This window comes from Knufia obscura, assembly GCF_036327395.1.
Source record: "Knufia obscura strain CCFEE 5817 isolate CBS 148926 chromosome Unknown scaffold_28, whole genome shotgun sequence".
NCBI classification, from domain to species: Eukaryota; Fungi; Ascomycota; class Eurotiomycetes; order Chaetothyriales; family Trichomeriaceae; genus Knufia; species Knufia obscura.
The window spans coordinates 20,338-47,516 of NW_027042714.1; the positions used below are offsets into that span (position 1 = coordinate 20,338).

Below are 27,179 nucleotides of genomic sequence, written 5' to 3' on the forward strand. Positions count from 1 at the left end.
GGGCTCAAAACAAATCGTACCTCCTAACTTTGGAAAGGGCTTCGGGGCGGGTCGGTGAAGCCACATGCCAGCTCGAGCCTGTGCAATGCTTTGATTAGTGCAGCCACTCAAAGCCTCAGCTTGTCAGACGGTAATTTGTGTCGCTCATTGCACCATAGACGAAAAGGTTTTCGTAATATGCATTGTTTGAAACAAGGACCAAATTATAGGACCCGTCGAGCTCAGTGTCACAGCGCTTGATGTCCCAAGTCAGGAGTACTGAGCCGCTCAAGAATACGTGGCCTGGCTTGGCCAATATTGGCTTGTGCCCTGGTAACGTGCGCTCGCGTGCCCCTAGATCGCTCAGGAATTGTTGACGAGGAAACATAGATATTAAGAGCACCAGACTCGCCACTCAATGAGACCTTCTGTCATTTACAGCTGTGTTGTTCATCGCTCACTCGCGCATCGTTACTGAGCCTTTAAAGCATTTATCGTCGAGACCGCCATGCGAAATTGGACATCTCTCGCTTCATTGGTGCAGAAGCGAAAAGTCAGGCTTATCTTATCGTACGATCAGACTCTAGAATGCTTTTTCTTCGATACTTTCTAACGATGAACAGCTATGCCTTTGATTATGCATTGATAACGTACAGGACCCTCTAAGATGCTTCCCATCGAATATTACTAATATGCTTATCCGTAGTACCCTTGCAATACTCTACGCTTTTCTTGACAGGATCATCACACCATATGCGCAGCACTTCTCTATGAACGATATAGCGCTCCAAAACCCAAAGGCAGATCCCGAAAAAGTACCTATGTCGATGGCAGTGGTGTACTCCTCTCTGTGTCCTGCGGCTATCATTTTCCTCTACACCTTGGCTATTGATGGTAATTTCAACTACTCGCAAAGACGCAACGCCCGCGAAGATCAAATTTCATGGCATGATCGTCTATGGCAATTGAACTGCGGTATTCTGGGACTATTCTTAGCCCAAGGATCAGCTTTTGTGATTACTGGATCTCTCAAGAACCTGATAGGGAAGCCGCGACCAGATTTGTTGTACCGCTGCCAGCTTTCGCGGACTGTCCTCGAAGCTGGTGATTCTCCAGGGCCAAATTTTGGCCTTCTCTCACGGGCGAACTGTACGCAGGAGGACCCTTACATTCTACAAGATGGTTAGTTGCCCAGAACAAACGTTTTGATGATACTTTGACGCGTGTAGGCTTCCGTTCTTTCCCCTCCGGTCACGCCTCGGCCGCATTCGCTGGCCTTTTCTATCTCTCACTCTATCTTGCTGCCAAGCTGCATGTCCTCGACCAAAGAGGTGAAATCTGGCGTACAGTAGCCGTTATAATCCCCACCCTCAGTGCAGCAATGATCGCGGGGTCACGACTTGTTGACGCCCGACACCACCCGATTGATGTATATCTGGGTTCTGCGCTTGGTATTCTCTGTGCCTGGGGATCATACCGACAGTATTTTCCACCACTGTCCCACACATGGGAAAAGGGTAGAGCTTATCCAGTGAGATCATGGGGTGCGACACAATATGACACAGATGATGTCGAAGGCCTCCACGAAAGATTGAATGACAACAACTTCAGAACGGAAGGAATGCCTGCTACACCATCTCACCATCTTCATCGAAGGATAGATGATCAGATTGGTGTCGAGCTAGTAGACGGCCCAGACAAGGCATTGGATCATCAGAAGACGCGTGTGATAGTGTGAGCAATTTCAGCTTCGGGACGCCCAGGGTGAGACGAAAGAAGAGCACTTCGTGACCTGCACAAACAGACAAGATTTCCAGCCAACGGCATCTGCAAAAGGCCTCTGAGGGCAGCGTCGTAGGCTTGATCTTTATTCATGGTGATGCGATATCTGTGTGGTTGAATAATAGCTGATAGCTAAAGAGGGTGCGCTAAAGATTTGGTGTGGTTTTACACGGGTGTGGATTTACCAGGGTGGTGGGGTAATGTATAGATAGTCAATAGGTCAAAGCAGGAAATTGCATAATTTGGCGATGTCATGAATACGGGTGTTTCGAGGCTAAAATTCATCGTGTTACTATAAAGTTTTTGATGGAACCTGATACGGCCCTCAAAACACAACTCGAAGTTGACTCCAAATCCAAAATTACGGTCACGTCAGCACATAATCGTGCGATCATCTTGTACATATCACAATGGCTCTGTCGCCAGAGAAGGCTATCATCCATACAGGCGAACTTGATGTGCTGAAGGATCAGCTGTATCTATTGTCATTGAAAAACCAACAAGATCTTGCAGTTGGAAATGTAAAGGAGTTCCACGGTTCTATAAGCTCGCTGAGCGAGTTTGTCTGGGCGGATTTTGCAAGCTGGTGGCTCGATGTTGCTGAACCAGATATCGACGATATCGACGCATTGACTCGAGCATTCAACCTACATCCATTGACCAAACATGACATCTCCAGTCCTGGAATGCACGAGAAGATTAGTTTCTTCTCGCACTACTACAGCATTACCAGCCTCCAATACTGTCCGGACAAAACCTCAGACACTACGCCTGTCCATATACATCTTCTGATATTCAACTCTGGCGTCTTGAATGTGCACTTCTCAGGGTCTTCTTCCACCAAACATTGGCGCACTGTGATGCAGTGCCGTCTGTCTTCGATGTTTGAGGGTCCGCAGATAGTTTGTCTTGATCCTTTAAGTGAAACAACTCACCGCTTCAAGCCATTAGTGCAGGCCGTGAAACTCGAGGCCGAAGCAATCGAAGACTCACTCTTCAGCGCACGCGACGGCCGTGATCTGTGCAACACAACGTTGCAGATCAGCGCTTGCCGCAAGCGTTCACAAGAAGTTCTGCGCCTGCTGTGCAACAAGGTACATATTTTCCAGACGCTAGCGAAGCCGTCTCCAGAACGGTTCAGCGCCATCGGTCGAGAGAATCATTTATACTGGATTGGTCTACGTGATCAAACATTCACCATGATTTCTAATCTAAGTTACACGGAACTGGTTCTCTCGCGGGCACACGCATGCTATCTGGCACAAATAAATGTCACTACCCTTGCAGGAAGCAACCGTGCCCTTGGCTTGTTCACGAGACTCACATTCGTCACAAGTACAACCATTGCCATCTATGGCATTGTCAGTATCTTCAGCATGAATGTGGCTATTCCTGGCATGAACAGTGACACATATCACTTTTTCATTGCCATCTTGGGCATCGTTACTGCAGCTTTGTGCGGCATGATTCTGATAGCGAAGAAGCTACTTTGACAGTTGTTATGTTACGTCGGTTCCCGCATCCGATGAGCACTGATCACGTTCAAAGCGGACAGGCTGTGTGAGTTCAATGCCGAATATGTCGAGCCCAATCATCTTTACCATTGGTTATGCACTAAAACCTTGTCTCGTAACCCACCGGTAAGAGCGGCCGCAGATCGGGTGGGAAGGTGCTGCATGTATGCTGCGGGGTACTCCTAGGGGAGCGGTCTAGTTGACATGGCCACGTTGACCCTTGCTTCAGTCAGAAGGATTCAGTCATTTCATTCATTTATATTGTGCCCAAAGCAAAACTAACACACTTGGCTTCTCTTACTTTCAGCTTACGCCTCGTTCCTTCACAATGGCTTCTGGGCTTGTCAACAAGGTGATCAATCAACTTGGTTCGCAGGGCCAAGGACAAGAACAGAGTAGCAATCAAGGCGGTGCAGGTAATCTGCTGAACAAGCTTTCAGGTGTCATGTCAGGCTCTCAACAGAAACAACAATTCCAACAGGGACAGCATGGTAAGATGCCGATCTAATATCACTGATCGAAATTATTAGCTGATCACATACAATCAGGCTCAAGCTCATACGATGAGAGTGCCGCTCATGGTGGGAACTCCCAACAAACTAGATATGGTCAACGGGTCGGAGGCTATGAGCGCCCGATGAATGACAGTCATGGCAGTCGAACTGAAGGGCCACACGGCAACGACAGCAGATACGGCGGTAACACTGGATATGGGCAGTACATGAGCCAACAGGGCTACGAAGGCTATAACCAGCAGCCTCATGGAGCTTATGCTCAGCAAGGCTATCCGCCTAGGGAATATGGTGAGCATAATGCACGCGGCCATGAGGCTTATTCTCAACCGGCACATGGAGACTACTCCGAGCGAGGTCACGGAGGTTATCCTCAGCAAGGTCATGGGGGTTATCCTCAGCAAGGTCATGGGGGTTATGAGAGAGAGGAGCACGACCGTTACGAACAGCGAGGACAAGGGCGTTATCATTAGCAGAGCCTGCGCTTAAAGTCCAGACATTTCCGCACCCAATATATCTCATCCACCAAACCATGCTTGTGTCGGGAAAAGCAAGATGAAGTCCGCTTGTTCAATACCCAATCCCTTCACTCCTTCAGTCGCAGCATGTTGATCCTTCGCAGACGGTCGTGCGACATCCGACACGGCACGTGGGGCCCGTCACAGCGCGTTTGTGAAGGTTATCGTCTACGTTGTCGATGTTCTCGCCTGCGGAAAGGGTACATTGGGCAGGCCCGATCGAAACCATCTCCGGCTGTAACGTCGCTGAGTGAATGCCATACGCATGGAAACACTCATTGACGGTGTTAGCAAGCTGCATGAAGTCGTCAATCGACTTCACAGTTTCGTTGTTGACCATGACATGGGCAGAAGCCACAGCCTTTTCTTGATTAAGGAGCCATATGTGAAGGTCATGAATGGCAAGGACGCCAGGAAGTGTTTCGAGATCGTGTTTGACGTCGTCAGGGTCGACTCCGCCCGGCGTGCTTTGCATTAAAATGCTGCCTGATCTCTTCATCAGCGGTAAAGACGAAAGTATGATCATTGCAGCGATGCCCATACTGACGGCGGGATCGGCGTAGAATCGCGCTGCGTATGACGTTTTCCAGATAACAGCCGCAGCGATGATCACGCCGATATTGTTGGCGGCATCGCCCATGATGTGGAGCAGGACACCCATAATGCCGAGATCGTGCCCGCTATTCTGGCTCTTATGTTGTTGGTCTGATGATCTCTCGTGTCGGTGGGCTCGATGTTGGCTCATGCTTGGAACGCGACCTCGAAAATCTACAGAAGACGCCTTTGTCCCCTCATCGTGCGAGTGTTCGTGAAGAATAGTGGCACTGAAGATATTGAGCGCTAGACCGACGCAACCGATGATCAAGACAAGCTGGGGTTTCTGAACGCCTGTGTATCGAAGTCAGTATACCTGATCGAGACTTGTAAAAGCTCTTGATACGCACGTTCAATAGACACGAACCGCTCGATGGACTGGAGCAGAATGCTCACGCCAAGACCAAGTAAGAACACGCCGTTGAAGAAGGCCCCCAGGAGTGTGGCTCGCTGCCATCCGAATGGCAGCACCTTGGGAGCATCCCCACGCTCTGACACCTGATACTCAACGTCAGAAGTTATGGGAACAAGCCGTGAATCGTCCGCACCTTGAACGCGACAAACGCTACAACGTATCCGACGAGGTCGGTTAACTGAACAATGATTAGTTAAACGTCCCCATCCAGCTGTCGATATACCGGCACGCACGTAATGGAAAGCGTCTGCCACCAGGACAAGTGCTCGTGTGTAGAACCCCACTGAATTAGAAGACATAAATGTTAGCGAAAGTCAAATGGTGTTGTTACAGGTTGCACCTGGCCATACCAGCAATCTCAGCGAGGAAGAACGAGAATGAAATCGAAATGATTATAAGCAAGCGTTGCGACTTGGTCAATTTGTTAATGGACATAGCGGAATCTGGTCTCAGTGGTGTTGTTGACCGAACGAGGAACAAAGATATGAGAATTTGGTCGGAGGCGCGACAACCGCCGTCTGCATCATAGACAGTTGTTGTGCTGGAATGTGGTAGAAAACGACAGCTGTGCCGGAAATCTCTGAAACCCTGGAAATTCAACGCGACCCCTAACTGTTGCGCTTTGCAGCTTTGCGGAAACGCGCGGTGTGGGAAAACGGCGAAAAATTAGGCTGTGAGTCTGCAGCAACGCGAATGGGTCCAGACACTGCCGTAAGCAAGTGCGGCGACGGTGTCGCACGCTTTGGCCATGTGTGCCACCTCTGATTCTCCAAACGATGGTGGACGCTGATGGCCACGATGTGCCCCATTAGCCTAAAACTTTGCACCCGGCCAAATACGTCAGACCCACGAAAGCGTTGAAATGACTGTGTTTACTTATGGTAATTGTATCGTTCTGAAGGATGTGTTTCGGTTTCTAGAACTTGGCACCGCGGTGGTCTCAATGGGCAACGAGTCGGAGTTGGATCGGAGCATGGGAGAGGCCAAGGATGTCGATTTTGTTGGCTAAAGTAATGCGCGTAATCTTTTGTGAACATTTGAACACAGGACCGAGATGTGCACTCCGGTGAAAGAAATCGATCATGTTGGATGTTGGAAATATCGGAATGGGGCAGCGAACTCTCTTTTCAGCGACTGAGGTTCAGCTTCCCGTTATCGCGCTAGCCCAAGAGACGTGTGCGAATAGTAGTAATGTTCTCCAAGCGGAGCGAATCCTTGTTTGTGCTAAAAGTATCAGTGTGAACGAGTCACTAGGCGGTGCAGGAATCAGGACGTGAGATGATCGGTCACTGGATTCGCCAAGCCCAAGGTTACGTGTTCTTCGCTTTGACCTACCGTTTTTGAATGAACACCAAGCTGAGCTGACTGGCTGGACCTATGGACTTCAAACCGACGGCAAGGAAGGATGAGGACTCTTTTGATCTGCAACAACCTACCGTCGGAACTCATGATGGCTTCGTCTGAGCCTTTGAACACCAACAACATAATAATGACTGAAAGTCAGGCTATAGGCAGTGATGCTGTTTGCCACGACGGTTGCTGTGGCAGCCCTTCGTCCCAAACTGCGGCATCGGTCGCGAACGAAAAGCGAAGTGTTGATACCTTATCCCCGGATCGATGTAGTGTCGACGACGTTTGTGACGGTGAGATATCTCGTTTGTGTTCAAGTTGGACTGTGTTGACGCCCAGTCACAGTGAGTTGCATCAAGACTGCCGCCGCTATCGAGTGTTCTATTGTCTGTGCTGCAGAGGCGGAGAAGCAACTTGCTCACAATGGGTGTGCACTCGCGCCTTCGCACGAGGCATCCCATGAACATGCCAAATGTTGCAGTATACCAGATCTTCAGGCCGAAAAATCGGATCATGGCCAGAACCAACATCTTCATGCCCACGACGCAGATGGCAAACATCTCGATGCACCCTGCAATGACCACTTGAGAGCTGCAATGGACAGATACACCACTTACCTCGAGACAGCGCGATGCATTTGTCGCAGCATCCTCAAGTCGGCAGGCGTTCAGCCGAATTGTTCCTCCCAGCTCGGAGCTCGATCGGATGATGCACCTAGCTTTCCTACCAAGCATCATCTCAATCTCAGAGAGCACAAAGCTGCTCTGAAGCGTCTTCGTGCACAATCAGCCGCAGAGAACTTAGCTCACCATGAACATATCAAATGTTGCGACAGTCGTGGGAGCTCCTTAGACATCGTACGTGAGAGCAAGGGAACCAGGTCACTTGACCTTGAAAAGGCTGCTGGACCTTTACACGTCCTTCTCAACGTGGCGGGCATGGATTGCTCAGGTTGCGCGAACAACTTAACCCGAGCTCTGAGCTCTGTTGAAGGCGTCGGCGGCGTCAATGTTGTTTTTGTGAACGGGACAGCGGAATTTGACATCGACACCAAAGTCGTAAATGGCGAGGATGTGATTCGTCGCGCTCAACGAGCGACAGGATACAAATTGACGCCCTTCTCGTCTGATACGCAGGCCCTGGATGTGGTCATGAGTGAGGCAGAAGCAGGGAAGCTTCAGAACAATACTCCCGGAGGCGTTGTAGGGTGTGAGAAGCTTGCCAAGACAGTATATGAGATCAGCTATGACCCTTGCATCATCGGAGCCAGGGACATCATGGCGACCATCGACGCCCAGCTTGCACCTCCCCGTGGCGACAGCTATCTTGATGCGGGAATACGCAAGCTCATCCGGGTGTCCATCATGACGACACTGTCATTCATGTTCACTATTCCCGTCGTCGCGCTTGAGTGGGGTGAGATTGATGGCATACCTGAACATAGCATTTTGATCATTGGGCTAGTCCTGGCAACGATGGTTCAGGCGATCGCAGTCCCAGAATTCTACAAGCCTGCCATTTCATCTTTGGTATACAACAAAGTTGTGGAAATGGACATGCTTGTGGTCATCAGCATCACCGCTGCCTATGGCTATTCAGTCGTGGCATTTGGTCTTGTCTTCGCTGGTGTCGATCTGGAGACGAGTCCGTTTTTCGAGACAAGTACCTTGCTCATTTCGCTGATTCTTTTCGGAAGGCTTTTGGCGGCCTGGGCACGTAAACGTGCCGTCAAAGCGGTTTCTCTGCGATCTTTGCAAGCGTCGACAGCCACATTGATCGATCAGCCGACAGGTGAATCTCGCAAGATTGATGCACGGTTGCTTCAGTTTGGCGATGTGATCCTCATTCAACCCCACTCTCAGATCGTGACTGACGCCGACGTACTGAACGGTACCAGCGAGGTGGACGAATCAATGCTCACCGGCGAGAGCGTACCAGTATTCAAATGCGCTGGCAATTCAGTCGTCTCCGGGACCGTCAATGGCGACGGGACACTGACAGCTCGAGTGGCTCGGTTGCCTGGGAAGAATACCATCACCGATATTGCCAACCTCGTCGAAAAAGCCCAGAGCTTGAAGCCTCGTATCCAGGACTTAGCTGATAAGGTGGCTGGGTACTTCATACCCGTGGTGTGTACAGCAGCTTTGATTGTTTTTATCGTATGGATCGTGGTAGGGTTGAAGGTTCGAAACCAGTCAGCCGGTGGCGCCATTGGGACTGCTATAGGATACTGTATAGCTGTCTTAGCTGTCTCTTGTCCATGTGCGCTGGGTCTGGCAGTTCCGATGGTGCTTGTGGTTGCCGGTGGCGTCGCTGCTCGGGGAGGTGTGATCATCAAGACTGCCGATGTCATCGAACGCGGGTTCAAGGTCACGGATGTGGTCTTTGACAAAACAGGCACTTTGACCCAGCCAGAGCTCGAACTCGTACAGGAAGTGATTCTGCCCACAGATCAAGCCGACCAAGAAAATGTTCGTAGCTTGGTCATGTGCATGGCCAGCGGCAACAAGCATCCAGTGTCCCAAGCAGTGGCAGCATCATTGAAGACCCATGGTACGCCTTTTGTCGAAGTGAAGGAGCTTACCACCATCCCGGGCTGTGGAGTTCAAGCGGAATGGCAAGGGAGGATCATTCGAGCTGGCAATGCCAAATGGCTCCAAATTGATCAGCAACCTAAAGTCATCAATTTCGCAGCTCGAGGACTGACCATGCTCTGCGTCACTATCAACGATGAATTGGTTGCCATGTTTGGTCTCAAGGCTGTACTAAGGGTGGGAGCGGCCAGTGTGGTTCAAGAGCTTAACCGACGTCAGATCGCGGTACACATCGTCAGCGGCGACGCGACTCAAGCCGTTCGCACTGTCGCCAGAGACCTCAATATTTCCATTGAGAATGTTGCAGCTGAAAGAACCCCCGCAGAGAAGCAGGAATACATCCGTCGATTGATGGACAGTGGTAAGATTACCTTGTTCTGCGGTGATGGGACGAACGATGCCGTCGCTGTCGCTCAAGCCAATGTCGGTGTTCAAATCGAGTCCTCGTCGGATGTGACACGTGCCACCGCTGACGTTATCCTGCTTCGCAACCTTGATGGGGTGGTCAACTTACTCGATGTTTCGAAGGCGGCTTTCCGGCGGATCATTTTCAACTTCATTTGGTCAGCCATCTATAATGTGCTTGCGATATTACTTGCAGGAGGTGCATTTGTCAAGGTTCGGATTCCACCAACGTACGCAGGCCTTGGTGAGGTCGTCAGTGTCATGCCTGTCATCATTACCGCGTTGACAATGCCGAAGGCGAAGCGGGGATTCGGAGGGGTCCTCAACTGAGATTGCTCCCGTCTTGACTATTCCACATGGGATAAAAGGTATGGTTTAACGTTCCTGAGCTTGAGGACTCATGCTTGTCTGGTGGTCAGTTAGTTCACAAACAGCCGCTCACTGCCCTAACCGGACAGCAACAAGGGGGCTTGGCCATACTCGTTCTCTTTATTCGCATCGCATTTACATTTTCTTTTGTGGAGAAACCCAGATGATTTCAATTCTCAAAGTGCCGGACAAAATGTCGCGCATGAGCAGATATTCTTTAAAGATGGATTGAAGTTTAGATTGTACATTGCGAGTAACCTGCTTCGCCAAGTCCAAAAATGAGGACCTTAGAAAAGGAAAGTGCATGACGGCATATGTTAAAAATTGCGCTCAATGTGCAAATGCCCAACCGTGGTAAACTGTCTCCTTGATGGGTGTCTTCTACGGCTGTTGTTGCTTGTTCCCCTTGGGCGTCTCCGGTGGACGCAGTCGCCTGTTTGGTACCCCCTTTTTTCCGGCGTTGAAACACGCAGCTTTATTTTCGTCCTGGGGTGATCCAACTGCAGGGATAGTTCATCTGTGAGGATGGTAGTAGGTTGGCCGTTGTGTCAACGCATACCTTATCTGGAAGCGCAGTCCTCCAAATCAACGTCGAGGGTTGACGGGCTACTACAAGTGCTGCAAGAGGAACCTGATATACCTGGACGTCGTGCAACGCGCAAGCATTGTGGTTGGAAAGGTAGTCAACCAAAGGAATACGTTCGCCGTCAACCTCTACAAGCACTGCTGGGCAGCTTATCACAAGGACAACGGCCTCCAGGTTAGGCCAGAGGACGACGTGGTGGATGGGGGCCGGCGCAGGCCTTATATACCACTGTACTGTCGATATTGACACCACGGTTAGCGTGCAAATGGGCATATCAACACCTGAATGTAGCGATAGCATACTATTATCAATGTGCAAATGCACTCTCGTGTCGCAGTAGATTTTGGTGGTACGCCCTCCTAAATTACGGGGTATGTGGAGACGCTAATTGTCCAAAATTGTACGTGTGGAGGAGAAATAGTGGCTGCGCCAAGCACTTGTGGTTTCCCATGGAATTTTGTGGCTCAAGTTTGCTATGTTCATCTACTCTCATTCTCAGCGACGAACGCCACCATTACCAGCGGCACGGACGTAATGAATACAGGCAGTGGTCCCATACCTCCGGTAGACACGGTTAAACTAAACGATAATGAAGTACCGGCACAAGTCGACAACCCCATTGCTCTGCACCTCCACCTTTGGCCTGCGCTCAGTATTGCTATATAGAATCCGTGGGGCACCTCATCATCTATCCTGGGACAGGACAAGCGTGCATGGCTCGCTGGCGCAATCTCGATCTTGTTCGCGCAAAATAAGATTCGTGATGCAGAAGACCTTGAATGTGTATTAGAGCAAGCCATGGGTGAGGAATTCGAAGTCGTGGTCGATGACGGATCTTTGGAAGACGTCGCTCGGAGGATCTATACCGGGAGGATGCAGATATTACAGGGCAATACGAGCGACTTGGTAAGGCTAATGGGTATATGGGAAGAGAAAGAGCGCAAAGGAGATATATAATGGCAAACAGTGGACTGCTCACAACCTTAGTTCCGCCGCAGAGCCTCCTGCCTGAACCCGACTCCAGGTAACCCACTTCGCAAAAGCAGACTGCTACAGACGACGCTGACACTGCTCAATGCCATAGCCAAACTTGCCCATACCGGGTCAAGCCTGACATGACCATCGACATTCTTTATCGAATACAAGACTCCCGCGGCCACGGGTAAAGCGACAAGGTTGTAGACCAAGGCCCATCCGAAGTTGAACTTAATTCTCCTGAAAACCGCACGGCTGAGATCGATAAGTGTTAGAAGGGAGTCCAAGTGGGACGAAACAAGAATAAAGTCAGCTGACGCGATGGCGATGTCCGAACCAGAGCCAATTGCAATGCCTACGTCCGCTATACTCAAGGCAGGAGCGCCATTTATACCATCTCCTACCATGGCGATTGTTGCTCTCTGTGCATGTTTGCGAGTTATCCCAAAAGCATTGCGGGACTTGCTTTTCTGCTGAGACTTCTGGAGGTATTGAATCTTCTCAACTTTCTGTCCAGGTAGCACTCCTGCAATGATATTTTCCCCTTGGCATTCCAACCGTGTCGCCCACGGCAGTAGCTGTCGTTGGATTATCTCCAGACATCATCCAGACATCCATGCCTCTCCGCTCCAGCGCGTCAACTATTGCAAAAGCTTCTGGTCGAGGTGGGTCTGAAACAGCGCAGATCATCACCATTTTCCATGCTGGAGACACATTTTGGCCCGGTTCGCAAAGGCTTATATCGCGCGGAGAAGTGTTTATCGCAACCAAAGCGATCGGTTTCCCTTGAGCTTTCCAGGTATTAATAGTTTGAACGATGTGGACCGGAATATGGACGTTGTAGTCAGCCATTAGACTCTCGTCACCAACAAGGACCAGCACGTGCTCTTTTCTCATAGACTTGGTTGTGAAAGCGCCTCTCATGCCTTCCCCCGCGATCTCTTCGGTATCTCTCGCCTCTACTTCTCTCATCTCATTAGAATCACAGAATGAGACCAGAGCTTTCGCAATAGGATGGCTGCTGCTCTCTTCCAACCTTTGAACCACAGCCCGAACCAGGCTGTCATCTTCATGAGACACAAATTCATAGTCTGTGATCACAGGCTCGCCACCCCGTGTCAACGTGCCGGTCTTGTCAAAGACGATACGATCCAGTCCCCTGGCTTCTTGAAATGCTTCCCCTCCTCCCTTGACGAGGATCCCATTCCGGGCGGCCAGCCCACCACCCACGAAGAGAGCCGTCGGAGCGGCAAGAGCGATCCCACAAGGACAGGCGATGACGAAGACAGCAATCGCAAATTGCAGCGACCAAAGAAGCCAACCCCCTATACCAACACCTAGATAATCCCGCGGAAGCGCCACAGAAAGGCCGAGACTGAGCCAAATGATCCAAATGGAAATAGCGCACAATGTGACCGCAGGGACGAAATAGCTAGTAAGGAGATCGGCCAGCCTTTCGACCGGTGCACGTCGTGTTTGCCCTTCCCGGACGACCTGCATGATCTGGTCTAACATCGTCTCTCCAGAAATGCTGGAGATTCTAATAGATACTGCGGGGTCTTTGTTGATACTGCCGGAGCATATTTCGTCGCTAACTGACTTTCGCACAAGCTTAGACTCTCCTGTAAGACTGGACTCGTCAAACTTCGATTCACCTTCTAGGATAACTCCATCACAAGGTGGGGAGCCACCATGGGATACTTTAACGATGTCGCCAAACTCTAGTACGTCCACGGCGACATACCTGGTCCGTTGCTCGTGATAAAAATTGTGCAACCGGCTGCCGCCCGAATATGGATCAACTAGGATAGCTTCTGATGGACGGAGCTTCCCCAACATTGTAACAGCATCACCTGTCTTAGATCTACTGTATGCTTCGATCGACTTTCCCAGAAGAATAAACATCGTTAGGAAAACAACCGAGTCAAAATAAGCCGAGCCGCTGTTCTCTGACGCCATATATGATGAACGCATCGCCGCCATGACTAGTCCCACGACAGATGAGATGTACGCAATTGATGTACTCAAGGACATTAGCATATTCATGCTCCCGAAACGGTAGAACCTTTGAAGGACTGGCGTCGGGCTCCTGCGCCTCCACATTGCTTGAATCTCCTTCAGTGCACGGCGATGGAAGATGTCCGCGGCAAACAAGTAGACTGGTGTAGCTGTAGCCATGAACAAAAGTGCCCAATCCACTCTCTTAACTTGACCAGACCACACTGGATGCATCAGAAATTGACGTACTCGATTTTGAGATGGAGCAAGGCTTCCGAATGCAATAGCAATGATAAAGGTTGGAATGGCAACCGTGACTGAGAAAGCGGTTCGAAGCCAAAGACGTCGCTGCTCGCGAACGTGTATCATCCGCGAACGCTCTTCCAGGGTGGGAGACTGGTAGATGGACGTTTCCAAGGTAGGGCCCACTGTCGAGATGGACGCAAGGATACGTCTAATGGTGAATTCTGGTGCGTCGGGTAAGTAGCTGACCTTCACAATCGGGTCGGCTATGCTCAATGGTTTTTCGATGGTTAGTCTCTGGCCAAATTCTTCCAGAGAGTTGTGGATTCGAGAAGGGCAATGGTCGCAAAACATTCCAGTAACGCGTATTGCGATGACTCTTCTCCCCTTGACTTGATGTTGGGCCCGCTCCAATTCAATCATGTCATTCAGCGTGGCGTTGTACCCAACATCCTCAATAGTGTCCGCGATTGCTTGCAGATTATCCCTACCCTCAAACAGTACCGTAGCACTGTTTGAAATGAGATTAATATCGACACGCTTTACCCACCCATGCTTCTGAAGTGCTTCGGTAATGTTCCCAATGCAGGTGCTGCAGGTCATTCCACCCACGGCATATGATGCTCGTAATGTGTCACTTAATCGTTCAGACCAAGTCTCCCGCAGAGGATTAGCTTCATCAACGCGTTCGAGTGTTGCCTCATATCCGCCGTCTTGTATGGTCTGGACGATGTCTGCCAGGTGCTCTCCGCCCACGACCGTGACAACCGCACTGTTTGTGAGGAGGCTGACGTTGACAGACCGTGACCACGGCTTTGCTTCGAGGGCTTCTGAAATCTTGCCGACACAGGTGCCGCAGGTCATTCTAACAATGGAAACAGTCACTTTCGTAAGCTTCGATGAGGGCAGAGAGTCGATGACCACGACAGGTTCGTTCACCGCACCTGCAGACACAACGCACCTAGCCACCACCGCGTTGAACTTGGCCAATCTTTCTGCATCTTTTAGAGAATGATCAGCTTTCTCACTTGTCTCCGCACGGCAAATATCACAGCGACCAAGATGTGTGTCTCTCTTCCTCTTTTCCACTTCAGAGTCCGGCTTGCTGCGCATTCTCCATCTCTCTACGACTTGTTCGAGCCAACCATCCTGCTCTTGCAAACTCCTCTCAATTTGGGAGTCACCGCTTGGACCAATGTTGGCTGTTGTATCTCGAATGACATTGTATATCTCAAACCCGGCTTCGTCGAGCGCTGTAGATATAGCTGATTCGAGCAGCGATGGACGGTGGCGAACAGGGACCGACTAGGAGAAAGCAGAAGGGTAGATCAAAGATGGCCTTGGGCAAAGTTTGGAGAGAGCATCTTCGATGTTTATTATACACGAGGGACAATGAAGATTGGATATCAGGAACGTTGTGGTTCGAATCTGAGAGTCAGCACTAGATCTTGCAGTGGGATCCAATCATTTTGAAGCGTGACAGTGTTATGTGGTGAGTGAGGTTGTATCAACTTGCATCTATGTAATGGGAGAAGATTTACCATAGGTTTTCTGAGCGATGATCCGGTGAAGAGGGAGGGATAGACTTACCTTTCTTCGGCATAATATCGCGTCGATCATGTGCCTCCCACTGCCGATGCTTGCAGTCGCCCATAGACTTGGCATTTTTCGGCGTCAAACGCACCCTCCCGTTCGATTTTTACTTTTCTTTGGACAAAATGGACACGGTCACGTGTTACAAAGCTTTTGCCTAAATTTAAACGTCATAACCTCCCCCCCACCGTCATCATCGTCTTCTGCTCTCAATCAACTTCCAAACGATTCATCTAATTACTTGCCCAGCATTTCTACTACCTTCAGGTATGGCATCTGATCGAGCGGCTCTTCCCGCTTGCAGGACTTGTAATCCCGCTCACGCTACCTCTCACCCGGATGTAGCAGCGTTGCATTGCTGTGACGGTACGGCAATCCTCCAACCTTCACTAATGATTTGATTCTGACGCTTCAATCAAACAGACCGCTGCCTCGAACAGATTGCACTTCAGCAGTGTGATCTCCAATGCAACAATACCGAAACTCGAGCAAGGAGTGCCGACAGTTACGAAGAAGCCTCCTGCGATAGACCTGACCCGTCCTATCCAACCACTATCGCCGCAAATATTTCCGCAGAGCACGCGCCTTCTCCGTCACCTCGTCAAAGCCGCAAGCGCAAACATGAAGCATGTCTTACACATTCCCGTAGCGTACGTGAGCGCTACGGCACAGTCCTCGCAAGGTTTGGATGTATCTGCAAGGAGCTCCTCGCGAGGCATCTCGAGCCTTGCTGCAAGCAGGAACGACCTGCACAACCTCGGCCTTCGACGTTGCATCCTCAGAATCATGCTCTATCTTCTTCCTTGCAGCAGCCTCTCGGTGATAAGGATGATTGTGGTAATCACACCAGCTACAGAGACGGCAGACTCGATGTCCAGCAGGAAAAAACCCAACTTAATACGTTAGAGTGTGCGAAGAGTCTCGGTGGAAATCAAGACGGCTGCTGTGATAGTGGTTCAAAAAGGGACTGTCGTGCCACGTTAAGGACAAATAACCCGCTCGTGACTGAGCGCGGCGGTCGTTGCGGCTCCAAAGATACTTGTCCTACAGTTGGGAAACCAATTTGTGACAACAAGAAAAGAGATTGTTTGGTTAAGGAACAAGATGCCTCTTGCTGCGCTTACAAAGTTGGAACTACGCGCACTGCCCAATGCAGCGATGATGGTTGTGGGAGTCTTCCTTCAGGTTGTGCGCTAGAAGTCTCTCAAGTCGACAAGTGTTCAAAGGGTGATTGCTGCAGTGGCTCTGGTACTCATACGGTGCTTAGCATTCCCACTATGGAGAAAGTCGAGGAAGCAGCGGTATATGACACCGACATCGAACAGATGCCTTCGAACCTTCAACACGTCATTTTGGACGTGCAAGGACTTACATGCACCGGCTGCGAAACGAAGTTATTCAGATCCCTCCAAGGAATTCCTGGGATTCATCGTCTTCAAACTAGCTTGGTACTTTCGCAGGCCGAGTTCGACCTTGACGAAAAGGCCGGTTCCGTGGACGAAGTGGTTAAGTCGGTTGAAAAGACTACTGGCTTTGGTTGTCAAAGAGTAAACAATGAAGGACAAGAAATTGACGTCCTTGTGAGCGGCGATGCAAAGACCTTCGTTGGCCAAAAATACCCTCCCGGCGTCCTCCAGATGACGGCCATCGGGAAACAGATCGTACGAATCGTATACGATGGTAGGATCGTCGGAGCGCGAACGCTTCTCAACGAATGCTTCGATACTCCACTTGGGCTTGCTGCACGCCGCTCCTCTTCGGAGATGGAAACTGGAAGAAAACATGTGCGAAACATGGCCTGGACCACCTGTGTGTCAATTATTCTGACCATCCCCGTCCTTGTCATGGCCTGGGCCTCACTTCCTCATCGTCCTATCGCCTATGGAAGCGCCTCGTTGGCACTTGCGACAATAGTGCAATCTGTTATTGCCGGACCGTTCTATCCTAGTGCTTTGCGGGCTCTCATATTCACTCGAGTAATCGAGATCGATCTACTCATCGTCCTTAGCACCTCTACGGCATATATCTTCTCTATCGTCTCTTTTGCATTTATGGTGGCTGGACACCCACTCCCCACCGAGCAATTCTTCCAGACTAGCACCCTCTTGATCACATTGATTGTGCTAGGACGATTAGTAAGTGCATTTGCGAGACAGAGGGCGGTCGAATCAGTGTCCATCAGGTCCCTTCAGGCAGAGACTGCCACCCTGTGCACTGCTGACGGGCTTCATGATGAGCCAATCGACGTACGACTACTCCAGTATGGCGATCATTTTAAAGTCACACCTGACTCTCGGATTCCGACAGACGGTGTTGTCGTATCGGGTTCGACTGAAGTTGACGAGTCTATGGTGACAGGAGAATCCATACCCGTGGAGAAATATCCCGGTTCTCCTGTCATTGCCGGATCATTGAACGGCTCCGGGGCGATTGTCATCCGTCTAACACACCTGCCTGGAGATAATACCATTAGTACCATTGCCACCATGGTAGACCAAGCCAAGTTCTCCAAACCGCGGACTCAGGAGATTGTTGACATTGTTGCGAGCTATTTCGTACCGGTTGTGCTGGCGCTCACCATCATAACCTTCACCGTTTGGATTGCTGTCGGTATTGCCGTGCGACATCAAAAAGGGGGACCGGCAGCGGTAAACGCCATAACATACTCACTCTCGGTCCTCATAATCTCCTGTCCTTGTGCAATCGGCCTTGCCGTACCCATGGTCATTGTAATTGCTGGAGGAGTCGCGGCAAAACATGGCGTCATATTCAAGTCGGCAATTACTGTTGAGATCGCACGAAATACGTCTCATGTGGTCTTTGATAAAACCGGCACGCTCACGCAGGGCCAGTTGTCGGTGATGGAGGAGGTATATTTCGGTGAAGATCAGGACCATGCTGCGTCTGTTGCTCTAGGTTTAACCTGTGATAGCAAACATCCCGTCTCTGTTGCCGTGTCGGCCTATCTCAAAGACAAAGGTGTTCGTGCTGCAAGGATCGACAATGCCAAGTCGATTACCGGAAAGGGCGTTCAAGGGACGTTCGATAGCCAGGCGGTACGCTGTGGCAACACTCGTTGGCTCGCAATCGATGGACGTCCCGAGGTTAGGAAACTTCTGACGCAAGGTTTCACGGTGTTCGCCGTGACAATGAATGAGGAACCCATTGCCACCTTTGGTCTTTCCGACTCGCTCCGGCCTGACTCACAATTTGTCGTCAACGAGCTCCAGAAGCGCAAAATTGCTGTCTCAATCATTAGCGGTGACGATGTTGGAGCCGTTGACGCCATTGCAGCTCAGCTCAATATCCCGGCAAGCCATGTTCGAGCCAGATGTACACCTGGTGATAAGCAGGAATACCTCAAACAACTTAGGAGACATGCTGCGGAAAAGGTACTCTTTTGCGGCGATGGGACCAACGACGCGGTGGCGCTTGCTCAGGCCGATACTGGTGTGCACATTAACACTGGCAGCGATGTGGCACAGACTGCTGCAGACGTTGTGCTTATGCGTCCTTATTTATCTGGGATTCTGGTGTTACTGGATTTGTCACAGGCAGCATCTCACCGCATCTTCTTCAACTTCGCGTGGGCTTTTGTGTACAACGTGTTCGCAATCCTGTTGGCCGCTGGTGCCTTCGTCAACGTTCGAATCGAGCCTCAGTATGCGGGATTAGGTGAGATTGTCAGCGTCCTACCTGTCATTTTGATAGCTTTGCAGCTAAAGTTCTTCAAAAGACAATATTGACCATCGTGGAGGGCTAAGTTCAGCGGGTCACTACGTGTATGTGCTAGCTATACCTTACACAAGTCTAGAAGTCTCACTTTCATAGTCTCTAAAAGCAATTTCTCTTTATTTGAGGCACCTCGGCCACACTCGAGAATATCACTATCCATAGTGTAAGAGAGTACATGGTTTCATTTGCTGCAGAAAACACGACAATTGTGAGAGATTCGTCCGGGGATGAGAAAGTCGTTCACAGACACCTGTTGATCGTCTCCAAGAAGCCTTTTTCTTCACAGAGCCTTTCGACTTCCTTCGACCTGACTGTTCACGCATTGCCTGGTTATAATTTGCCTGCACGCTCTTTGCCGTCTTGGTCTGTGTAGCTTGCTTGACCTGCTTGCATTTCACTTGCTTCGGCGGCTTGGGTTGATGTGTCGACTGTCTGGACGTCGGCGCCTTCGGGTTCAAGAAGTGATGCGCTTGGTGTCATGTGGCCCTCACCAGTGGAAGCCAGGCTACCGTAAGTGGATATCCGAATTCTGGCAACCTGATGCAGGAAATTTGCTTCGACGAGATCTGCGACGAAAATACTGCCAGCGCGCATTGGACCGACAGGATGTGATGATGAGGGATCGATACCGATAGAGAAGAGGTCGAAAGTTGAGATGAGCGCGTGCTCTTGTGACGTTGTATCACATTTGTCGCCTTGTGACTCTGCTGCGGCATCGATCGTCAACGATCGGTGTCCAAGACCATAATTTTGTGGTACTTGAGCTGCCTGAGATCGGGTAATGTGTGGTAATTCCGAGGGGCGCTGCCATTGCGTCGAGGGAGCATATCTGGCAACTTTGGCAAAGTGACGTGGACGGCAGAGCTTACCGCAAAATGCATATCATTTTCTCAGGTCCGAAAATCTAGATCAGTGTCTCTCTGATGCCCGCAGCTGCACGCGCATTAAATACATCGTCTCTCGCTCCCCTATTTGCCTTTTTAAAGACTCATGGCTAGAGTGCGATTTTTATTGCTGAACAGAACTGTTCGGACTATCCTAGATTCTAATGTTCTCGGGCGATGCTGCTTTGGTCAAATCCCGGATAAGCAGTCAGCCGAATTGCTCACGTGTGAAGTTCTTGCAGTTGGCATCTGCGCACCGTCTGCCGCGAACGCGGACACACTCAACTCGTGCACCACACTTTGTGGTCGTAGCGTTCATCGCGCGCACATTGACGACTTGCATACCGGTCTGGCACTATGTCCATGCTTCCGTGTTCGACTGACAGGATGACGCCGCTCGGAACTAGATGTATCGGGTTCCGCACCATTTCCATGCACAGAATACAATCAAATGCCGTTGTCCGTGCTTTGACAGATGCTACAACCAGAAACGACCCAGGGGATATAGACTTCACATGTACGAGGCTGGGCAAGGCTGCGGATGACTTGGCGCCGAACCTCCCTGCGCGCAACGTTTCCGGCATTGAAGGCTTCTAGGATTTGGAGGCACAGCTCAGACTTGAAAGCTGCGCAAAATCAAGTTCTTCCTTTTTCATAATTTCTCTGCAGCCACCGTCGTTTTGCTTTGTCCTCTGGGACAACTCAGTACATTATTCACCAACTTCTCACCATCTAACAGCCCGCGTCTAGGTGCCAGAAAAGCATTCAAGCATTGATCAAGTCGTTGGAGATCGCTCCAGACGAATGGCGCTCCGTCCACCGCCGCCGCCGACGGGCCATGTCACCACGACTATTCTGATAGATAACGTTCACTGTGCCTCCTGCCTCTTCTATATCCAGGAGGTGCTCAGTAAATTACAGCCATCGCCGCTATCGACTATCGCAAACTATGTATCACACGAGGTTACGATAGTCCATTTTCCCGAGCACTCAGCTGATGACCTGTCTCGAATTTTATCGGACGCAGCGTTCGAGGTCCAGAGTATGCGAACCGAAGATGAATTCGGTCATACTATCTACGAGCAAGATGTAGTCCAGGTTCAGCAAGAATGGTTGGAACAGGCCGCTCAGACGCTGAGCAAACAGGCATCAACAATCTCGTGGGGTCAGACGACAGGACACCCGGGATTGCTAGGCGATGCCAACCATCGGCCCAACGAGAAGCACATGGAGCACTGTGTTGCTTGCCAAAAGTCGTACAAGAAAGTCGAGATGTCTAGGGACGTTATAGTGACTATCCCTAAAGTCCAAAATTTTACAGCCACTCTCAGCATCGCCGGCATGACTTGCGCAGCATGCATCCTCTCCATCAATGAGGGGGTGCAAGGACTCAAATTCCTGGAGGATGTCAGCGTCAGTTTACTTACGAACAGCGCAACCGTTACCTTTGCCGGTCCGAAGGATAACATCGATCAGATTGTTGACAGAATCGAGGACAGAGGATACGGCTGTCACGTTGAGAACATTGTTCAGGTTGGTGGAGTACAGAAAGACAACGAGCAGGCGGAGAGGACAGTCATGATCAGCATAGCCGGCATGTTCTGCGATCACTGCCCACAACGAGTGTTCGAAGCTTTATCATCATCTTTCCCGAGACTTCTCACTGTCGACAAATCACCATCGCACCAGGATCTCTTCATCATAGTCACATATCGTCCTCAACACGGCATCATTACTATCAGAGACATACTGGCCACCATTCACGGCGTTAGCGATCAATTGAAGGCCACGATATACCATCCTCCAACGATTGAAGAGCGATCCCGAGCTATGCAGCTCCGCGAGCGTCGCCGTTTACTCCTGCGGCTTCTTCTCAGCTTCATTGTCGCTATTCCAACCTTCCTCATCGGTGTGGTCTGGATGGGCCTAGTTCCCTCTACCAATCGCGTACGAATATTCTTCCAAGGAAAAATGTGGGCCGGTGCTGATACTCGCGCCGAGTGGGCGCTCTTTTTCCTTGCGACGCCAGTGATGTTCCTCGCGGCCGATGTCTTCCACGTAAGGGCGGTCAAGGAGATCCAAGCATCGTGGGGGCGAAATAGCAAGGTCCCAATTCTCCGAAGATTCTACCGTTTCGGCAGTATGAACTTGCTCATGTCCGCCGGTACATCTGTGGCGTACTTCCCTTCGATTGCTGTGCTTGCTCTGGATTCGCGAAAGACAGGAGAGCCTAACGGGAAGCTATCGACGTACTTCGATGCAGTTGTGTTCTTGACGATGTTCATCCTCGCTGGCCGTTATTTGGAAGCGTATAGCAAAGCTAAGACCGGCGATGCTGTCACGATACTCGGAAAGCTCAGGCCAACGGAAACTCTGCTTGTGAGATCTAACCCAGACTCAGAGGATAGCCAATCATCTCTTCCGGCGACCGACGTTGAGAAAATCAATGTCGACCTTCTTGAATTCGGAGATGTGGTTCGAGTTCTCCGCGGCGCCTCTCCACCAGCCGACGGCACACTCGTCTTCGGCGATTCCGCGTTTGACGAGAGCTCTTTGACTGGAGAGTCTCGCCCCGTCACCAAGAATGCTGGCGATCAAGTCTTTGCGGGAACGGTCAACACCGGTAGACCGATCAGCGTCAGAGTTACCGAAGTCTCAGGCGCGTCAATGCTCGATCAAATCGTCAAAGTTGTTCGTGAAGGCCAGACAAAACGAGCGCCGGTGGAGAGATTTGCTGATATCTTGACCGGATACTTCGTTCCTGTCATCACCCTCATTGCTATATTGACGTTTGTTATCTGGCTTGGACTTGGCCAGGGCGGGGTATTGCCGGACAGTTGGCGAGATACTGATACCGGCGGCTGGGCATTCTGGGCATTGCAGTTTGCCATTACAGTCTTTGTCGCCGCTTGCCCGTGCGGCATCGCACTAGCGGCTCCAACAGCGTTATTCGTAGGTTCTGGACTGGCGGCTCAACACGGAATATTGGTTAAGGGGGGCGGCGAGGCGTTTCAAGAGGCTTCTGCTCTAGACGTGATTGTCTTTGATAAGACCGGCACGCTGACAGAGGGCGGAAACCCAAGTGTTACAAACCATGATGTCATGGCCTCGTGTGAAGAGGAGAAAAAGGTCATCTGGGCAATCGCGCAAGCGCTCGAAGAGTCCTCAAGTCACCCCATAGCTAAGGCTATTGCCGCGCTCTGCGCAGAAAAAAACCGCGCTACCATCATCAACTCTACTATCGAAGAGATACCCGGTCGCGGTCTCAAAGGCTCATTTACCATCCACACATCCACCAATGACACCCGGTACGAAGCTGCCATCGGCAGTGAAACTTTTATCTCCTTGCTTGGCACGGTGGTAAACAATCACCGGCCCAACTCCGTTTCAACATGGAAAACCGCTGGGAAAAGCATCGCCCTTCTGGCGCTGCGTCCTCTGTCCCTCTCAGACGGGGAGGAAGCCGCTTTTAAGCTTGTTGCACAATTTGCTACCACAGACCCGCTCCGCTCTGGAGCTTCTGCCGTACTTTCTGCTCTACGCAAACAGGGGTTGAGCATCTGGATGATCTCAGGGGATAACGCTACAACCGCCACGGCGGTTGGATATCAGCTCGGTATCCCAGCCACCAATATCATTGCCGGTGTTCTCCCCTCCGAGAAGGCTGAAAAGATCCGCTGGCTACAATCTTCCTCCCCTAAACGCAATGGCAAGACCGGGAGAGCCATCGTGGCGATGGTCGGGGATGGCATCAACGATTCTGCCGCCCTCACTGCTGCAGATGCAGGAATCGCCATCGGCTCTGGCTCAGATGTCGCCATCTCAAGTGCCAAGTTCGTGCTGGTGTCTTCAAACTTACACTCCCTCTTGACTCTCATCACGCTCTCGCGCACCGTTTTCCGGAGGGTCAAGTTCAACTTTGGGTGGGCATTGGTGTACAACGTGGTGTTGATACCGATCGCGGCAGGGGTTATTTATCCACTACATGGACATCCAAGACTGAACCCTGTGTGGGCTAGTTTGGCGATGGCGATGAGTTCTCTGAGCGTCATTTGCTCGAGTTTGGTTATGAGGACGAGCATCCCCGTGGTTGGTTATAGGGCTACAAGGGTGGTAGAGTAGAGAAGGGGCCGGGCTAGGGTTTCGGAGTCGAATCATATCATCAGAAGACCACGGTGATGTGATATTATAGTAGGCCACTCACGCAGCAGAGGACTCTGCTGTGGGCTTGAAGGGTGTCCAGCAGTTGCGGACGCATCCGAGATGTTTTGTCTAGCTGCCTTGAGCTACGTGAGGGCTCAGTCAGGCTCTTGCCGAGGATATCACGTTCAGATTCTTGGCTGCCTCATCAGCGATTAGTCAGATCACAGATCCGCATGCCATTGCAAGACTCATGGCCAAACGAGTCAGAAACGCCTGCAGGAGTTGATGTGTGTGCTCACGACCCAGAATGCCCGATCGATAGCGCCTGGCAGGAGTGATAATCACGAGCTGATTGGATAAAAGTCACCAGAAGCATACTGGCCTATCCCGCCACAGCCGCCACGTGGATTTCACATGGCTCTGTCGGCGCTTGCACAACGTGTAGCAAAGTCAGACCGTTGTACTCGCTGACCATATCTACGGCGAATAAGAGCTCGACGAGAATATCCAGACTGGTCGAGCTTGCTTGCCTTTGGCTCACTGTGTGCCAGCGGTCAAGCTCGACGTCAAAAGATCTAACAGGGTGGTTCCGACAGAGTCGTTGTGGTCATGCATACGCGACAGCGCGGTCAAGGTGGTGTAAGGGCCAATGTCCGGCGGCAGTGGTGTCTCCCACGGCCGCCGATGAACCAGATCTTGGCTCTTCTGCTTAGCGCTCTGGCCGACACAAGCTGTCGCGTCACATTGGAAGGTAGCAGGAACGTTCGGTGTTGACAGAGCTCATTTGAAGATGAGTTACCCTTCTGAAATTGAAGATCCTGTCACACATCTGTGATGTGGTAACAAGTGGGAGACACCTATGTCGTTAGTTCACTCACCACATCGGGATTTTTCCGTTTGGGTTGTTATGTCGCGGAAAGCTTGACCTGAAAGCATACCGTGCGAGCCGAACCTCCGCGCGGTCCGTGTCAGCGGGTGGAATGAGGCGCACTGATGGAGGGGCTTGAATGGTTCCGGAGACGATACACCGATCGTGATATCTGTCAGCGTTTCAGTTCAGAGGTCTCCAGTTTTTGTAGCCATGAGGTTGCTATGGTGCCGGCATGGAGAGACAGACTATCGCGCCGAAGAACACTATAAGCAAAGGGACTTTCTCATTCATGCTATCACACTGCTCCTTGAATTTTTGTATGCCTCCTTAACCATTCCTCGCCCGTTTCGAAGCGCTCCCTCCTGACCAGGATGCCTTCCGCTTCCGATCTCACCCAAGGCAGGGACATTTGGCGACCTAATGCCACGACCTCAACTGTCCATCGCGGGTTTGCTTGTCCACGAACCACTGCATGGTGTTGGGGAAGCTGGAGATGTGACGGCGCGTCTCCTTCTCGAAAGCAATGCTGAGATCGACCGTGATGTCCAAATGGCGCACTTCAAACATGACACGGGATTGAAAGAACCCACACCCGGAACAACAGTCGTCACCGCTCCCCAAGCGAGACAGTACTTTGGCATCCAGCGCGATCTGGGGTGCGATATATGCACGACGGATGGCCTGTAGCAGTGGTCGGGCGTCCTGGAAGCTACAATATATGACCCCCTCACAAGTGTACAGGCCGCGGCTGAGCAGAGGCCGCGGCTGAGCAGAGGCCGCTCGATTAACTCGAATAGAAAAGCCGAGGCCCAGATGGCATTCCGGTACGGTATGAGATTCAAGGTCGTATTCATCGTGAGTTCACACAACCAGGGGAGCTGCGCCACGTCGTCCAGCGCGGGTTCCTGTTCGTCAAACTCGAGATTGAGGCGAAAGAAATCGACCTGCCCAGCCTTGTCGACTCGGTTGAGCAGGGAGATCCAACTGTTCTGCCCGTGCAGGCACGGAGACGATAGAAAGACGCGGATGATACGAGGCATGAAACTGTCGAACCAGAAACCTCGACGGCCTCCCAGCTCGTGAGCAGGGGAGCCTTGATAGCCAGTCCCCACCGACAGTACCAAGCCGGGCCGGGCGTGACCGGGCCAGATCGAGTCCAACTCCCACAGACCAGCTTCGATGGGGTTATTGGCTCGTAGTCCTCCATCTTGGAGCAAGCCGAAACCCTGGACCATCTTCGGCCGCAAATACCTAGCGCCAGGTCAGCTCGCAGGGCACGCAGGATGGGAGGGCGGTATCACATACCCCGGCGCCGCCACGGTGACGCGGGCACTGACAGAGCTTCAGTAAAACGTCTCGCAGATGAACAGGCCGACTTACACTTCCCACACCAGCGGTTCTTCGGCCATCTTGGTGGGCCGGAGAAGTCGGTAGCCTGGATCACTGTCAGTGTATCCTCGCGGTGCCCGTCGGAGAACAGCTCACCGGGGTCCCGGTGATGGTCAGCCCGTCCACTGTAGTTCGTGAAAATGCAGAGTTGGGACGTGGATGCCATCGTCGCCATGATGGCGAGTCGGAGGCCGGACCAGCTTTGCGATGATGCTTCGAACAACCGCTGTGTCGTGCCGAAAGCCTGTTGCATCACGGTCTCCAACACCCGGGAGTCATATTTGCTGTCTCGGACAAGCCAGATGAAGAGATCGCGCAGCTTGTGGCAGTGCGGCAGACAGTGGTACGGTTTGGGAGGGAAAATCTGGGTGACCCAACGTCGGAAGCGAGCCAGACTCTCATCCAGAGACGAACGGTGGACAATCAGATCGAGGGCGATCACCCCCCCCTAGAAACTCTCGTCAGCAACGACCACCGTCCACACGGCTCGAGCACCGTACCCACGCTGGTTCCCACCACCGAGTGGAAAAACTCCCAAAACGGGTACGGCACATCCAGCGCGTCCTGCAGCCGTCGCGCCAGCATCAACGCGACAACGCCTCGTACGCCACCCCCGTCAAAGCCCAGCAGGGATGGCATCACCGTGGGACCTTTGACCTTGAATGCCATGGCCACATGACGTCCACACACGAGGCACGCGTCCACCACGTACGTGTACACGCCGTAGCCG

General features: G+C 51.4%; 10 protein-coding genes across 10 annotated transcripts; 6 read left to right on the forward strand and 4 right to left on the reverse strand.

Annotated features, from left to right (window-relative positions):
- Nucleotides 1-749: 749 nt before the first annotated feature.
- PMZ80_011171 (uncharacterized protein) lies at nucleotides 750-1,717 on the forward strand (the record flags this gene model as incomplete). The annotated part of the gene is made up of 2 exons (XM_064879559.1): nucleotides 750-1,161; nucleotides 1,209-1,717. The coding sequence occupies 2 exons, from the start codon at nucleotides 750-752 to the stop codon at nucleotides 1,715-1,717; spliced, it is 921 nt and encodes a 306-aa protein (XP_064724663.1).
- A 454-nt stretch (nucleotides 1,718-2,171) lies between these two features.
- On the forward strand, nucleotides 2,172-3,254 carry PMZ80_011172 (uncharacterized protein; the record flags this gene model as incomplete). Its single annotated transcript, XM_064879560.1, has 1 exon — nucleotides 2,172-3,254. The coding sequence occupies one exon, from the start codon at nucleotides 2,172-2,174 to the stop codon at nucleotides 3,252-3,254; it is 1,083 nt and encodes a 360-aa protein (XP_064724664.1).
- A 349-nt stretch (nucleotides 3,255-3,603) lies between these two features.
- On the forward strand, nucleotides 3,604-4,260 carry PMZ80_011173 (uncharacterized protein; the record flags this gene model as incomplete). The annotated part of the gene is made up of 2 exons (XM_064879561.1): nucleotides 3,604-3,766; nucleotides 3,824-4,260. 2 exons carry the CDS (start codon nucleotides 3,604-3,606, stop codon nucleotides 4,258-4,260), a joined length of 600 nt encoding a protein of 199 aa, XP_064724665.1.
- Nucleotides 4,261-4,305: 45 nt separating this feature from the next.
- On the reverse strand, nucleotides 4,306-4,966 carry PMZ80_011174 (uncharacterized protein; the record flags this gene model as incomplete). The annotated part of the gene is made up of 2 exons (XM_064879562.1): nucleotides 4,306-4,376; nucleotides 4,510-4,966. 2 exons carry the CDS (start codon nucleotides 4,964-4,966, stop codon nucleotides 4,306-4,308), a joined length of 528 nt encoding a protein of 175 aa, XP_064724666.1.
- A 2,294-nt stretch (nucleotides 4,967-7,260) lies between these two features.
- Nucleotides 7,261-9,993, forward strand: PMZ80_011175 (uncharacterized protein; the record flags this gene model as incomplete). Its single annotated transcript, XM_064879563.1, has 1 exon — nucleotides 7,261-9,993. One exon carries the CDS (start codon nucleotides 7,261-7,263, stop codon nucleotides 9,991-9,993), a length of 2,733 nt encoding a protein of 910 aa, XP_064724667.1.
- Nucleotides 9,994-12,094: 2,101 nt separating this feature from the next.
- On the reverse strand, nucleotides 12,095-15,437 carry PMZ80_011176 (uncharacterized protein; the record flags this gene model as incomplete). Its single annotated transcript, XM_064879564.1, has 2 exons — nucleotides 12,095-15,087; nucleotides 15,425-15,437. The coding sequence occupies 2 exons, from the start codon at nucleotides 15,435-15,437 to the stop codon at nucleotides 12,095-12,097; spliced, it is 3,006 nt and encodes a 1,001-aa protein (XP_064724668.1).
- A 1,267-nt stretch (nucleotides 15,438-16,704) lies between these two features.
- On the forward strand, nucleotides 16,705-19,173 carry PMZ80_011177 (uncharacterized protein; the record flags this gene model as incomplete). Its single annotated transcript, XM_064879565.1, has 1 exon — nucleotides 16,705-19,173. One exon carries the CDS (start codon nucleotides 16,705-16,707, stop codon nucleotides 19,171-19,173), a length of 2,469 nt encoding a protein of 822 aa, XP_064724669.1.
- A 319-nt stretch (nucleotides 19,174-19,492) lies between these two features.
- On the reverse strand, nucleotides 19,493-20,154 carry PMZ80_011178 (uncharacterized protein; the record flags this gene model as incomplete). Its single annotated transcript, XM_064879566.1, has 2 exons — nucleotides 19,493-19,926; nucleotides 20,151-20,154. 2 exons carry the CDS (start codon nucleotides 20,152-20,154, stop codon nucleotides 19,493-19,495), a joined length of 438 nt encoding a protein of 145 aa, XP_064724670.1.
- A 696-nt stretch (nucleotides 20,155-20,850) lies between these two features.
- On the forward strand, nucleotides 20,851-24,168 carry PMZ80_011179 (uncharacterized protein; the record flags this gene model as incomplete). Its single annotated transcript, XM_064879567.1, has 1 exon — nucleotides 20,851-24,168. One exon carries the CDS (start codon nucleotides 20,851-20,853, stop codon nucleotides 24,166-24,168), a length of 3,318 nt encoding a protein of 1,105 aa, XP_064724671.1.
- A 1,309-nt stretch (nucleotides 24,169-25,477) lies between these two features.
- Nucleotides 25,478-26,624, reverse strand: PMZ80_011180 (uncharacterized protein; the record flags this gene model as incomplete). The annotated part of the gene is made up of 5 exons (XM_064879568.1): nucleotides 25,478-25,741; nucleotides 25,792-26,311; nucleotides 26,366-26,392; nucleotides 26,441-26,495; nucleotides 26,546-26,624. The coding sequence occupies 5 exons, from the start codon at nucleotides 26,622-26,624 to the stop codon at nucleotides 25,478-25,480; spliced, it is 945 nt and encodes a 314-aa protein (XP_064724672.1).
- Nucleotides 26,625-27,179: the final 555 nt, after the last annotated feature.